Below are 14,551 nucleotides of genomic sequence, written 5' to 3'. Positions count from 1 at the left end.
ACAGCCCATTTGAAATCCATAAAAACAATTTATTGTCATATTACAACATATAAAACAAAGCAAAATGGTTTCACCTCAAGTTAAGATGTGAGCAGGGGCAATTGGAAAAAAAACTGTAAAGAGTCATACAAAATTATAAAAGTATGAAGAAAAATAAGAAATACCAGTCTTGTAAAAAACCTCTCAAGGCACTGACAACTTAAGCGAAAGTTTCCTTGTCATTTTTGGAAAAAACCTTTAAAAACACCCAGCAAATTCTAAATCAGAAATTCCTTAAGCATTATACAATAGTCACTTAAAATTAAATAACTGGAGTTCAGTACAGTACTTTGAACACTATCCAAAGAGAGGTAAACTAACACCACTGAGAGTGTCGTACAGCAACATACGCACTGCTCTGAACAGCCTTGAGTCCATCTACAGTGTTGATTTTACAAGTACCTTCAATACACAGAACAGCAAAGATCTGTGAGAGACGCACTAGGAAAAGGGCTGTGGTTGTGTGTGAGTGGTACAAAGTGCATTCTTATGGCATACAGAAGACCAGAGAGAGAGGGTATGGAAAAAGGAGAGGTCCAGTTTGAGAAGGAAGGCCGGGTATGAGGTGTGGACAGAAATGGACAAGGCTGTTGCGAGCATTCTGCCTCTCCCCTTTGGCACTCTGACGATACAATAAGATGAATTACCTCTCCCTTCACAGCTCAGAAACACATTTTCCAATTCATTCCACTGGCTGAGCTATCAGTGAAACAATCACAGTCAAATGAACTTACTCCTGGATGTGAGAAGCAAAAAAATTAGGCCCATCTAATCTGCTCTCCTCTCTGTCAGACAAAATAACACATCCTCTGTCTTTTTCTCCATCTCCTTCTCACTACCAGTGTGGATAAAGAAGTGGTCACATGTAGTCAGGAACACATGGCAAGAACCTTAGCTTCAATAAGTTCCTTGCTCTCCTTCAGTGCAATGGAAGCCGGTCAGCCGAATGCCCCCAGTAGGAGGGCCAAAACAAGGAGTAATTACTTCACTTCTCTTAGGAGAACGGGATAGTGCGATTCAGACACCAGACCTCCCACCATCTCTCCTTCTCTCTCTCTCTCTCTCCCTTTCTCTCTCAGCACACCGATTCCCCTCTCCTCTCACGCGCTCTCTCCGTTCACATCTTGCGGATGACTAGGGCTGTGGTGAGAACTCCGGCCAGAAACACTCCCACTGTCTGCCAGGTGGGGGTGCCAAAGTACGATCTGATACCATCCTGCATGAGAGTATAAGGGCATTTTCACTATAAGATCAAACAGGCAAGAACTACCAGAAAAAGCTGTCCCCTACACCAGCTGTTGAATGAGAAACAAATGGTTAAACCTGAAAAAACATACATATGCACAGCTGCCAGAATTACAATTCCTTTGCATGCAAAAAGAAATGGAGCATACATGATTACTGTTCCCTGTCAGCATTACATAGAATTATGGTTAAGACTTTAAACAAAAATATGACTCCTTATACAGTAGAGACTACACACTCCATACTTGATCAGGTTATAGCTCCATATGTACCTTTATTGCTTTGTATGAGTTTTTACCATAAACTACTTTTTGATTAATACATTTTTAAAAACATTTTTAAATCTTTGTTCACATTTGTGGCTTTTAAAATAATATCCATGCATACCTTTATTTTTAAAAGTGCCGTTTGTAACCTTCCCTCAATTAATTAGGTAGCTATGCATTTAGAAAAGTGTAGCTACAGTCCAACTAAGGCTGCTTCAATCTATGTAATGACAACCATCATATTGACAATACTTCAACAACTTGTACCACACCTATGTACATTTATTTATTTAAAAGCACAGACAAACATGCAAGCTATATGCTAATGTACTTTGCTACAGCAAAATTTGAACTAGCTAGCTGTTTGTGTGAACAATTGTCATTAGTCTAGCTATTTTCTCATACTAGTAGGTACACCTATCAAGGAAGACTACACTACAATACTACAAATACGCTTAGCTGATTTTCTAGATAGCAGCTAGCTAGTAATTCATATTACCTTGGTACAAAAAGGTATAAAGGCTTGTGCTCATTCACAGGACCCTGTTACAATAGGTGTTATAGTCAGTTACTGTAATGCTGCATGTTGTTGTTGTGTGTTATTGTAATTGTTACTGTATTACTACTATGTTACAATACTACATAAATGCTAAAAAGGTCTTTGTATGATGACAACAGTACAACATTTCTAGTTTTTTATATGATTCAGCTGCAAATAATGTGATTTGAGCAGAGGCTTACCCAGCCACCCTGTTCCCTGATCCAGTTTATCACATGATCTCGAAGGTAGTCCACCGTCCAGCTGATGATGGTGCGGATTATATCTGGGACATTAGTCACTAGGGCCTGGGAGAAAGAGACGGGGTTGAGAAAACAATAAACAGGTCAGTAGGTTGTCTGCGCTCCAGGTCTCTGCATTCATACCAGCTCAATGGAGCTTATGGTCATAATATTCAATAGTTCCAACATCTGCACATTAGTGAGGCTGGATTTAACCGGTGCATGTTACCTTTCACTCTTTTTGACTAAAAGCACCGAATTGACACAGAAACGCAAGATGGTGTAATGCACTCCTTCAGTGAATGTACATTTTAAGTTTTACAATGTTCAACACTACACAGAAGAAAACTTAAAAGGTGCAGCTTTTCACTTTAGACGCTTTACGTTGACCAGAAGTGCCAGAGAAAAAAATATAAGACAGGGATATACCATTGAAGGCAAGTCAGGAAAACACTAAGCTGTCCTACATACGCAGCAAAAAGGCACAGCTGAGCCTGCACCGCTGCATCAGCAGTTACAAGGATAATATTAGGAGTAATGGGAAAAAAAAACATCAGCTCAAGTCAGAAGAAAGGAGGGATGAAATCAGAACAAACACCAGACGTGCAGGAGAGGAGGAAGACTCACCTTGATGACCAGCCGACAGGCAAAGTAGAAGAGTGCCACCACCCTGCCCCAGTTGAACCTTCCATCAGAGAAGATCTCATAGGCCACCTTGCCAAATACTTCTTTACTAGGCTGGAGGGCACTATCATTTATCATGCTAATGGACAAAGAAAGAGGAGAAAGGCACTCTCTAATACTCAAAAACACTGCCATTCTGTGCACTGCAATACCTATTATATTGTGCTGTTTAAACCACATGGTGAATTTAGAGCTACTTTTTAACATTACTATGTTAACTATAATCAACACACTATATCATATGTCAGAACTTCTGTCATGCTGAAAAGATCAGTTGTGAATGCATCACTATGAAAACGCAAAACAGGCTACAACTTATTTGCTGTGGCTCCTGGCAGATTTAAATACGAACTGCCCACTGAATGCAGACAGAAAACCTTCTCTCTCTACAGGGTCCTCACCGCTGTAATTGCACATTGCCATCGAGCTCGTCCCCAATCTGCTGCAGACACTGTGCCAGCTTCTTGTGGTTGGGATCACACAGCTCAGTTCCTCCCAGCTGGGTACGGGTCACAATGGTACTTTCATCCCCATAACGACGCACACGTTCAAAGATGAAACTGACACAGCATGAGAGTTAATAGAGTTCCTATGCCGTGGCAGCACAGAGACTACAGTACATTACATGCATTTAGCAGACACTCTCATGCAGAGCGACTTCCACCACAATAGAACATAAGTGTATCCATTCAGGCTGAATGAGCAACAGTGGCAGACCAGGCTAACAACACTCCCAGACCAGCGAGTGTGAGCATAACACTATTCAAGACCTACCACAAGTTAACTTGTGCACTCTGACAAAAGCCAAGTATACTACAATACAATGATACTACATGAGTGCTGCCAAAAACTGAGGTTGAATGCACTGTAAATGCACACTGTAGATAAGATTTGAGAGCATGTGGGTAAACTAGTTTGAGGACAATAAGAAATGTACTCACTCTTTAAGTAAGGCAGTTCCCACTTCTAATATCTGGTCTTTCCCTTTACCTGGGAACACAGAACCACATACAGAATACGAGCCATTGTTTTCAGGTAAGTGAACTTGTGTGGCATGTCAATAACTGAAAGTGAAATATCGAGTGAATAATTAAACATTACATTGCTATACAGACTGCGTTTCAGCACAACCTTACTTTTGGTTTCAGTTTCCTTCTAACCACTGAGTGTGAAAGAATGACAAGCAAAGGCTTACTAAAAAAAAGGTACACTCAGTTACATTTATGTTTTATTCAGTAAAAAATACCTTGTAGGTTCAAATAAGAGTAAGGTTTACTAATAAAATGCATTTAAAACCCATCTGTCATCTTATAACATGACTGCCGTAAGTGTTCAATTCTTATAATAATGAAAACTATGCAAATGGTTTCTAGGTAGGTCCGTCTGCCTTCATGAGAAAGAATGCGACTTCCCCCAAACCGAGTAAGGCCGAATTTCATAAACATTTACCGAGTTAAGGTTCAGTTCTTTTTAAGACCACCTATCCCATTTGCGTCACAGCCTCTGTGCCATTTTTTAGATTACAAAAAATGATTGCCTTCTTTGACATTGTCTCTGATAACGAGGGCCAATCAACTAACAGTTAAAAATACCTTTCCTTCAGGACTGCCCTTCCTGTCTCAAATCTGACACAGCTCATTTTCAGAGTCTTTGTGACACCTTTATCAAGGTAGTTTTTGTGCTTAACATTGCTTTTAGCAGCGAGAAAACAATCATTATACCAACTTAAGCTAAATGAATACGGTTTTAGCGGACAAGCAACTCTGTACTTGCATTTCTTCATATGATGTGAACTGCACCACTCTTTTTCTTACCGATTCATTTCCCAAGGAAATGCATGTAAATGATCTAACATTAGTTCGCTAGCTAACTACTTTTACTTCTCCAACTCAATCACAAGGGAAATACTTCAGTGTGGTCAATAAATCAGTTGTTGACTAGGTCTCACTACATTAAGGTGATTATAGTTAGGTAGATTTTCCCCAAACTACGAGCGACCCCTGATTTCCCACAGCTCAACATACTTTCAAAATTTCTTTTTTTATTACACAGCTGGCTGTAACATTACATGATGAATGACAAAAGTCAGATTATATTAAAAGACACACGTTTTAGATATGTGCTAAATCCACGTATTTCAACAGCTGAATAATAAATGAATATCAGCTAGTCCGATAATTAATTTGCAATCTTCTGATTCTGGGTGTTGTGACAAGGATGTCTTGGTTTCGAATCTTCGGTTTAAAAACAGTAACGTTTAATGTACGTTAGCCGCCCCTCAACCGACGTTGCAATGTTCTTTTCACTCATATTGTTAGGGTCATCGGTCCATTACTGTAAATTGACTGAAAATAAGACAATCTAGTTAACGTTACAGAAAAGCTAGCATAAATACCTAGCTTCACAGTGAAACTGTCACAGAATAGCCTGTTTTCCATATTGCTAGCTAGCTAACTACATCGTTACAGCTAGCCAGCTCAATAAGTGACTTACTAGCAAAATATGTGTGGGCATGTTTCAGATGTGATGTCAGTAACGTCAGCTAGCTAGCAACTATCTAACGTTACAATAGCTAACGTTAGCTAGCTAAATACATGGATTGAAATTACATGGAAAAAATATAGGTACGAATAATTTTAAATCATCATTACTTGATGTCGCCTTGGTACAGTGCTTTGTCTAATTCCAGTAGGCCTTTTTAGGTAGCAATTACATTAGGCGAACAATATACTCAGCTGGCCAGTTACTGCATATGATACTTACCAGGATCACCCCCTCCCGACAACGCAGCCATCTTATTATGATTTTTTCCAACTCTGTGCTTCCGCCTATAGTCATGTGACATACGCCAAAGGGAGGTGGGCGCAGTTTCAGGAAACGCGTAACGTTCACTGAATGTCGACAGCCTGAAAATACACTTGCTGCATGTTGATTTTTTTATTCAGAATAAATGCAAACTATTGTGCTGGTGATCGCAACTGAAGTAAAACTTTACAAATACTTTGCCACCAGTGGCGCCCTATTTGGTATCCCCCATCCAGTGGCCAGTCCATACCATTCATACCATTCATTTTTACACATGAAAAATAATATGAACCATTTTGGTACACCCCTCCATGATCAACGTTGCCTTTGCCTTACGTCATATCCGCCCGGTGCCGTCTTCGGCCCTGCGCGCGCATGCGAGGGCCTCTTTACGACTCGGCAGGCAAAGATGGCGGACGCACAGGTATCCTAAGCGTTGTAGCGTGGTAGCACAAATTTGTTGAAATCCACGCGAAATGTTCTTTGCTGACGAGTTGCGATCTGAAAATAATTAAGTTTAGTATATAAACGACCAGTATATGTGAAATCTGTCGTCACATGTGTACTGAAAAAGTACTTTGGAGCCTAGTTGCCACTGAGCGGCGTGTCAGTGAGTGAAAAATGTGGAGCGGATCTAGCTAGAGAACGTATTTAGCTAGCTAACGTTAACTAGGCCAGGCTTATGTCAGATCACGTTGCTCTTCAGAATGGGCTAGAAAATGTGAAACGGTGTCATCCACGAAATAACACGACTCTACAGACGGCTATATGACTTGCTAGCCCATGTGTTCTTTGGAGAATTAAGCTAGTTAGCTAATTGTCTAACATAAAAAAATTCCAGTGCGCGAGTTAGCATGGAAGCTAACCAGGAAGGTGTTAAGTGTATTTTCTCAGTTGTCTACGCATGCATTTTGATTAGTACTCACATTTTGCGCTGCAGATGATGTTTATCTCACGATGGTCTTCCAAGCCTCCGTGGTTTTGACGACACTGCCTCAGGGCAACACTGATGCAGACCGCTTTTTGTAGGAACTTATTTACTTGGACAACTGTGTGGCGATGGTTATAGAGATTCTCTCCTCTTTGTGGGGTGAGAGCGGTACTGTAATAGCATATTGGATTTGTTTTGACAGACCGAGAGGGCATACCAGAAGCAGCCCACCATCTTCCAGAACAAGAAGCGTGTTCTGCTAGGTGAGGGCGGTGGCAAAGAAAAGCTTCCCCGCTACCACAAGAGCGTCGGCCTGGGGTTCAAGACCCCCAGAGAGGTGAGTTTATTCAAAGGGGTTCATTTTAATAATCGTATACTTTATTGATCCCCCATGGGGAAATTTGTCCTCTACATTTGTCCCATCCTACACACACAGTGAGCACACACACCAGGAGCTAGGAGCAGTGGGCACTGGGGGGGCAACTCCAGTTCTTTTAGGTATTAACCCTAAACATGCATGTCTGTTGATGTCTTTTATGTCTTGACATCTAAGTATGAATTATGCCATCGCTAACAAAGCCATGTAATTGATGGCTGCATTGAAAAATGTGGACATTTTTCAGACGGCTCATGTTTTCAGCCATAGTTACATGGCTGGTGGTGTTAACGCAGAACATTGACGCAAATCATGTCCCTTTTCATTCTACCAAGTTCTAACGCCACAGGTGTAGGCATTAAAAAACCAGCCATCTGGAAACATGGCTAATCCAGTTATGTTTAAAGTAAGGGGTTATTCCCTGAGTGAATCAAACTGAAGTGTTGATATGCCAAGAACAGCACACTGAACTGCAAGTGATGTTTATCTCACGATGGTCTTCCTAGCCTATATGGCTCTGATGACAGTGCCTCATGGCAAAACTGATGCAGCTCTGATTACAGATTGTGCTGAGGTCATAAGCAGCTTCCTTTCACAGGCTCTCATTTTGGCAATTAAAGCTTATATAGCTTTGCTTTGTTAGGAATGTAATGGTGATGAGGCAGACTTCACTGAAATCCTACAACAGGCTGTATTGTATCAAAAATGAATTGAAACATACAAGTTTAACTGATAATCAAATATTCTGTGCATCAAAAAAGTCTAACACTATATTAAATGCATATTAACTTCAAAATTGATTGCAGGTAAATATCTTCTATAGGTGGTCTTAATGGCAGAGTGTAAATTTTTTTGTTTCATGTTCTCCGCAGGCCATCGAAGGCACCTACATTGACAAGAAGTGCCCTTTCACTGGCAATGTGTCCATCCGTGGCCGCATCCTCTCCGGTCAGTCTCAGCTGTCTGCTTCAGAAAGTGTCATGATGTGGGCTCATTTAAAATTACACTCAGCCAGTCTTATCGTGAATTTTCATACACCACAGTAAGACTCCACCAGCACTGTCAGGAAGCCAAAGCTGTGTGTGTGTGTGTGTGCTGCAAGTGATGTCTATCTCACGATGGTCTTCCTAGCCAGCATGGCTCTGAGGACACTGCCTTATGGCAACACTGATGCAGCTCACTCCTCAAGGCTCCCCCTTAGCCTCCTCTGGCTGCAGGTTAACTTTGAAATGGGATGTGTACTGTCCACCTGCATGAATATGGTTCTTCTAGGTATGCATCAAGAACCATATTCATGCATCAAGTGCTTCACTGTATCAAAACAGTTTTGAGGATATTCTGATTAACCCCTACTTCTCCATGCAATAAGTTTATGTATACCTGTGCTCTCAGGTGTGGTGACCAAGATGAAGATGCAGAGGACCATTGTGATTAGACGGGACTACCTGCACTACATCCGCAAGTACAACCGCTTTGAGAAGAGGCACAAGAACATGTCTGTCCACCTGTCACCTGCCTTCAGGTACCTAGTCTTTTCAGCTTGCCTGAGTACAACTGACTGACGTTCCTTTTGGCTTTAGGCACAGATGTGATTTCTTTGAGCTTTGTGATGTCCTCAGAGTCTGTGTCGGGCATTGCTTCTTGGTGTTTGTACTGGCTCTTGTTGCTGCCAGTTTGGAGTGATTGGTTAGTTTGTGTTCACTGTGGACACACACCCCTGCTTTACACGTGTGTTTGCTTACCTGCCCAGCACTAGAGGCTGGCACCTTTTGCATAATTGCTGACATTTTCAAACAATTTCTAAGAACTAAGAGCTGTTGCTATTGTTCTAGTTGGTTCATTATGTGCACATTGCCCCAGTTTAGGTTGCTCAGTGCTCTGTTTCCTCAGTGTACGCTCACTTAAATTTTGCCCATAACTTGGAAAGTGGTCCTATGCAGCAGCCACTTCCTAACGAGATGTAGGCCATGAAGTCTGAGCTGCAGGTGATGTTTATCTCACGATGGTCTTCCAAGCCTTAGGCTCTGAGGACACTGCCTCATGGCAATGCTGATGCAGCTCAGCTCCTTTCTACAAGTGTCCCTTTTGTCCCATTTTACAGTTTGTACCGCATTAGAAGCCCCCCCCCCCCCCCACACACACACACACACACACACACGAAACAACGTTATGACATCTAAAAGAGCCCATAAGATTGTCATCGTTTTTCTGTATGTGTTGAGTGATTTCATAAATGTCCAGCAGTACAGGCTGAACAGTCTCATACAGGCAATAAATTGAAAAGCTAATAAAGGTGGAATGTCAGCTTTGTTTTTTTTGGGCATAATTGATGAAATTACATTGATTTTTAAAAAAAAAAAAATTTCTGAATCTATTAGTTTGATGTAATCTTCAAATGGAAGATGTAGTGGCTGTTGAACTTGGACTGAATTGTTCTCTATCCACAGGGATGTGCAGGTAGGAGATATCGTGACCGTGGGAGAGTGCAGACCCCTCAGCAAAACAGTGAGGTTCAACGTTCTCAAGGTCACCAAGGCAGCTGGTGCCAAGAAACAGTTCCAGAAGTTCTAGAAGGTGGCGATGATTCATGGTTCATGTGCAAACTATGTGGTCTTTGAATAAAAGAAATGTTCAGTACCATGTTCAGTGTTATGTTCTCTGTGCAATGCCTTTTGAGGGGAATTCTTTTTTTTTTTTTATTCCACCATGCCTGTGTTTATATACCAGATTCATACATAGTGGAATAAAGTGTATGACCTGCATTGACTGAGGGGATTTGAGGCGAGTGTCCTGATTTGAGTTTTGAAGTCCTGTTATGTGACTGGGTAATAGGTTATACCGCAGAACTCATATCAGTGATGCAGAGCATCTATTAGGGACTTGGTGAATGAAAAACTGCTGAATGCCTTAGAGAGGAAAGCTACAAGTGCAACATGAAGGTAAAGCATTTAGACGGGACAGCTGCAGAATGTTTCACGGTATTGTGGAATTAAACGAATAATGTATGACCATTAGTTTTATCTTCACACCTGAAGTCATAGCCTTTTTTGATTTTACTGTTAAGTATGTTTTGGAGAAGAGAACTTCCTTTGAATAACTCAGAACTTACATGGCAATGCAGGACAATTTAATTGTATATTGCCAATTCATTAACAATGTGTACATCAATTAAGAATTTAAAATGATTAGAAAACCATTGGAAAATGTTTTGGACCTATACATTGCATTATTCTGACTATACCAATACAGAATTATGGGTGCACACTTGCTTCTATGTACTATGAGTGCACAAACTTTGCAGAATTGATGACCTTTGCTTGGTTTCCTTGATTTTTTTTTTTTTTTTTGATATGGGAAAAAGCTGAAAATCAGACACATATACTCCATTTCACCAAATGAAAATGCTTTACTCTGCACTGATAGTGGTTTTCACAAAAGCATTTACAGTACCAACCTAATCAAAATCTTCCTGCTGGCAATTCCTTGGCAATGAATTTCACAGGAAAACAATGAATTTCCAGCTAATCAAAGCTCTCTCAATGGCCAGTGTGCACGCACTTACAAATTGGTATGTCCACGTTAGTGGGGATTGCATTTTCATTCGCATTTTCCTGTCAAAGCCTGTGATATGGTCATAACGAGTCATACCAGAGTAGCTCGGCGTTTTTTGACATCAGGGGGCTGTGTGGGGCCAGGGTGTGCCGAATCTGGCCGTGTAGAGCTGTAGTCGAGCCACAGAGAATATCGCCTGAATTTGTCGAGTTTGGGACGGAGCTGTAACGTACTGGGCTTCAGCTGCAAAGAGGATGAGGCCACTTCAAAACGGCTGTTTCCCTCTTGATTGTTTCCCTCTTCCGATATGGGCTCTAGGTCAGTGGGCTGTTGCTCTGATGATTCAGGGTCTGGGGAGGCGCGTATGTGCCGGACTACACCCTTCTTCCAAGACTTCTTGAGTGCAGCTTTCTCCTTGTCAATGACAGCTTTGGCTGCTAACTGCATTGCCTCTTTCACAGAGGTCGCCTGCATAGCTGCATTAGCTCCCGTGGCCCCGCCCACCACAGCACCCCCTATACTCATTGTAATTAAAAATCCCGCTACAACTCCACCCGTCAGAGCCCCTCCTATTATCCCACTACCCACAGCTCCCCCCACCAATGTTGGGAGGCCCAAGGCTGCCGCATAGCCTATGAGACTAGGCCCAAGGCGATCCAGAAAATACTTTACCACTTTTACTGAAATCCCAAATATTGCCCCCAGTACCGCCCCTGTTGTTGCACCTACAAACAAATGTAACAGTTTCTTTCTCACAACGTTCAATGCTTGTTTCCCCACGTCGGCGTATGATAGGCGTGTTTTTGTTGTAATTTTGGCCGCCTCTTCATCTACGGACGTCGCCACTGCCTGGAGCATCTCATTGGTATAGTGACTACCACCGTTTTGTTTAACCATGAGCTCTATTGTCCTCAGCAGCTTTTGGACCTGACCATTTTTGCTCCAGCTTTTACTATTAAGGACATGACAGCGGCCCCCACACTTCTGAACAATCTCCTTGAGGTGGTCATTCTTCTTCACAAACTTCTTGATGGTACTGCCTCCAAGCTTGTCGCCATGGGTGAATAGGACCACTGCGAAGTTGAAGGCATTTTCCCCAAACCACTCCTGAATGTTCCACACTTCTTGTCCCTCCCCCTGCTGGTATCTCTCCACATTTAGCACTATGACAAAGGCGTGGGGCCCAGGAGCACATTCAGTGAGCCACCTCACCATCTCAGGGGTGTGGCTTTGATCAGAGAGGTCACTGTTGGACAGCCCTGGGGTGTCCATCACTGTGATATTCAGCCCCTTTATTTTTCTTGTTTTCTTTTGGCATGTCTGTGTTTTAGGGTCAGGATAAGATGGCACAGGGAAGACCTTTTTTTTCAGGATAGCATTTCCAACAGTACTCTTCCCAGATCCTCTGTCTCCTAGTAGCATGATCCTCAGGTCTTTAGATCCTGAAAAAGAGAGAGAAGAAAAATGTGACTATCAGAGCAACCCTATTCTCCTCTTGCATTGGAGCGCCCTGTGCAGAACCTCAGTTAGTATCTCTCAGAAGATGCCTAAGTCTTGCTGACAAATATTGTTTTCAAAAAGTTGCCAATGGCAAGGTCATGAAGGCATCAGGAGCCTGACCAGGTCCTCATTAACTGGGTCTTGAGCTCATTTCTCACACTAACAATAAACATGGCTTCCTTCCAGTCCCTAACCCTGACGCTTGTACTGAAGTGAACCGTTATGTCTTTTGGATAGGTAAGATGATATATCAAAGAGGACAAGGTTTTATTACATTTCTCTAACCCAGCAAAAAGAAACTGGATGCTCAACATAATAATTGTAGATTAGAATACAAGCTTCTTTACATTCTTGGCAAGGTGAAATTGTCTTGTAGGGCACTGTTCCTGTGTGACTGCACTGCATCAAGTAGAAAGACTGCACCCTAAAACTCTGGCTCTGTAAACCCCAGCACAGTAAAAGAATTTTAAAGTTTTACAACATGCCAGGATGTAGTTTATTGAGACAGATGTAATTGAGGAGCATATTATTTCCTGTTTTGTGCGGGTGTTAGCCAAGTCTTTAAGAAAAGAAACAAAGACTGCACGTTACATTTGCCTATCTTTATGTGCATGCATGTATGCCTCAGTCTGGAAGGATGTGACTTCATGTGAAAAATTCAGTTAACACATTGTGACATGATCATAAAAATAATGTGGCCAGGAGTTTGATCACAGAAATGTAATCAACGTTCTGTTCCAGCATTTAGCAGATGGAGAGGTGAAATCCAGACCCTAAAGCTTACGACTACATCTTGGATTGGCCCCTCTGTAAAGCAGTTTTCACAATGTATTTATTTTAAATAAATATAAAAACCAATGGTAAACCCTCAATCTGTTCACCTCACTTACCATAAAATGAGCCTCTGAGTGATCCACCCGCTTTCAGACTGCTGCGCTGGGATAGAACAGGACTTGGGCTTGAACCTGAAACAAATAAATATCCAGGTTATCTCTGGTAAGAAATAGTTTGAACATTTCTTAATTTTTTAACAGGAATATTAGCACGTCCCCTTGCAAAAATTGGCATGCCATGTGAGAGTTGTCCAACACCACACGGTAAGGAAGGGGAAGCAGGAAACGGCAGAAATAGATAGGTATTTGGAGTCACTTGTGGCTCAGAAAGGTCATCGTGTCACAGGTAAGTAACACCCTGAGGCTGAACCATGAATATGAAATGTATTGTGTAGGAGGCCAAACCAAAATAGGCCAACCCTTTCCAGACTGAGGAAAATGTCTTATTCTATGCATCTGTCCACTGGACAGGCTAAGAGATGTGTTTAAGTAGCAAAAGTAAGAAATGTCATTTTAAAGGGAAACATGGCTGACCACACAAATGACAACAAACATTGTTGTTTAGAACTGACCAGGGTCACTGTGCCCTATTAGGGGAGCCACAGAACTGTCTCCTTCTTCCTCTTCATCTCCCTCTTCTTCTGCTGTTTCTTCATCTTCTTGCTCGTTTTCTTCTTGTAAGAGTAAAAATGTTGTTAATATTTCCTTATTTCATTGTGAAAATGAATACTGTTGTTGTTATTACTACTATAATAATTATTACAATATATAAATGTCTTAGTATCCTTCCATTAAAATTGATGTAATAAAGTGACTTGTTTATTACCCATGTTGTGGGATCCAAATAATCAAGAGGAACTCTACAAGAGGTGTGTAAAGACAGTGGAGAAGTAACAAGCCTCTCGTAGATATAATAATGGAATGCCTGAATGTATTGTATCTTATTTACCAATCTATGTTGCTACAGTTATCTATACTACGGTTTCCAAATGTAAATAATGATTGACAAATTAAAACGGAAACCATAAATAAGAATGATGAAAGCATGAGTTTTGGTACAATCTCATATCAGGTCACCTGCACTTACGCCTGTCAATTTTCAAGTCAAATTAGTTTGCTAATGTTTCCAGAGACCTGATGTAACATCCAGTAACCTCCAGAGGTCACAAGATCATCTAAATATCAGTTGAAATATCATGTATGACAACATAGATGCATAGTCTAACATACTTTTAAAGCCTTGTTTATAGAACTATTGCAAATCTACTTTCAAAAATTGTCTGTTCTGTTTTAAATAATCTGAATATTCAGAGGATACAAAAAAGAAAAAAGTAATGCACTTACCAAAGGTAGAATCTTTGTTCTTAGTTTCTGCTGGTGTGCTCGATCTGGTAGCTACAAAAAAGTATAAATGCACATGAGGTCTTGTGAATTTTTATCCTGTACTGTCTATTGTAGAATGCAAAAAAAAATCTGCTTGCTGTTTTGTATTTTGGAAGTCACCTGTGAAAGAAAGGACAGATTAGTCCTGCTCTGAATG

The 14,551-nt window shown here is 41.2% G+C and overlaps 2 protein-coding genes and 4 non-coding genes across 6 annotated transcripts; 5 read left to right on the top strand and 1 right to left on the bottom strand.

Moving 5' to 3' along the window:
- Positions 1 to 101: 101 nt before the first annotated feature.
- On the bottom strand, positions 102 to 5,837 carry LOC118794342 (apoptosis regulator BAX-like). Its single transcript, XM_036552577.1, has 6 exons — positions 5,778 to 5,837; positions 3,956 to 4,004; positions 3,416 to 3,574; positions 2,958 to 3,093; positions 2,292 to 2,396; positions 102 to 1,255 (listed from the first exon to the last, which is right to left on the bottom strand). Exons 1-6 carry the CDS (start codon positions 5,806 to 5,808, stop codon positions 1,157 to 1,159), a joined length of 579 nt encoding a protein of 192 aa, XP_036408470.1. The 5' UTR covers positions 5,809 to 5,837; the 3' UTR covers positions 102 to 1,156.
- Positions 5,838 to 6,173: 336 nt separating this feature from the next.
- Positions 6,174 to 9,766, top strand: rps11 (ribosomal protein S11). The gene is made up of 5 exons (XM_036552578.1): positions 6,174 to 6,243; positions 6,953 to 7,087; positions 7,999 to 8,074; positions 8,519 to 8,648; positions 9,574 to 9,766. Exons 1-5 carry the CDS (start codon positions 6,229 to 6,231, stop codon positions 9,695 to 9,697), a joined length of 480 nt encoding a protein of 159 aa, XP_036408471.1. The 5' UTR covers positions 6,174 to 6,228; the 3' UTR covers positions 9,698 to 9,766.
- On the top strand, positions 6,755 to 6,838 carry LOC118795229. The gene has a single exon (XR_005005796.1). It is a non-coding gene; the product is annotated as a small nucleolar RNA SNORD35 (small nucleolar RNA).
- LOC118795228 lies at positions 7,598 to 7,681 on the top strand. Its single transcript, XR_005005795.1, has one exon. It is a non-coding gene; the product is annotated as a small nucleolar RNA SNORD35 (small nucleolar RNA).
- Positions 8,223 to 8,306, top strand: LOC118795231. Its single transcript, XR_005005797.1, has one exon. It is a non-coding gene; the product is annotated as a small nucleolar RNA SNORD35 (small nucleolar RNA).
- On the top strand, positions 9,107 to 9,188 carry LOC118795227. Its single transcript, XR_005005794.1, has one exon. It is a non-coding gene; the product is annotated as a small nucleolar RNA SNORD35 (small nucleolar RNA).
- Positions 9,767 to 14,551: the final 4,785 nt, after the last annotated feature.

Source organism: Megalops cyprinoides, chromosome 19 (assembly GCF_013368585.1).
Source record: "Megalops cyprinoides isolate fMegCyp1 chromosome 19, fMegCyp1.pri, whole genome shotgun sequence".
In the NCBI taxonomy this organism is placed as follows: domain Eukaryota; kingdom Metazoa; phylum Chordata; class Actinopteri; order Elopiformes; family Megalopidae; genus Megalops; species Megalops cyprinoides.
The sequence above is the reverse complement of the archived record's forward strand: the minus strand, read 5'-3'. Positions and strand labels throughout refer to the sequence as shown.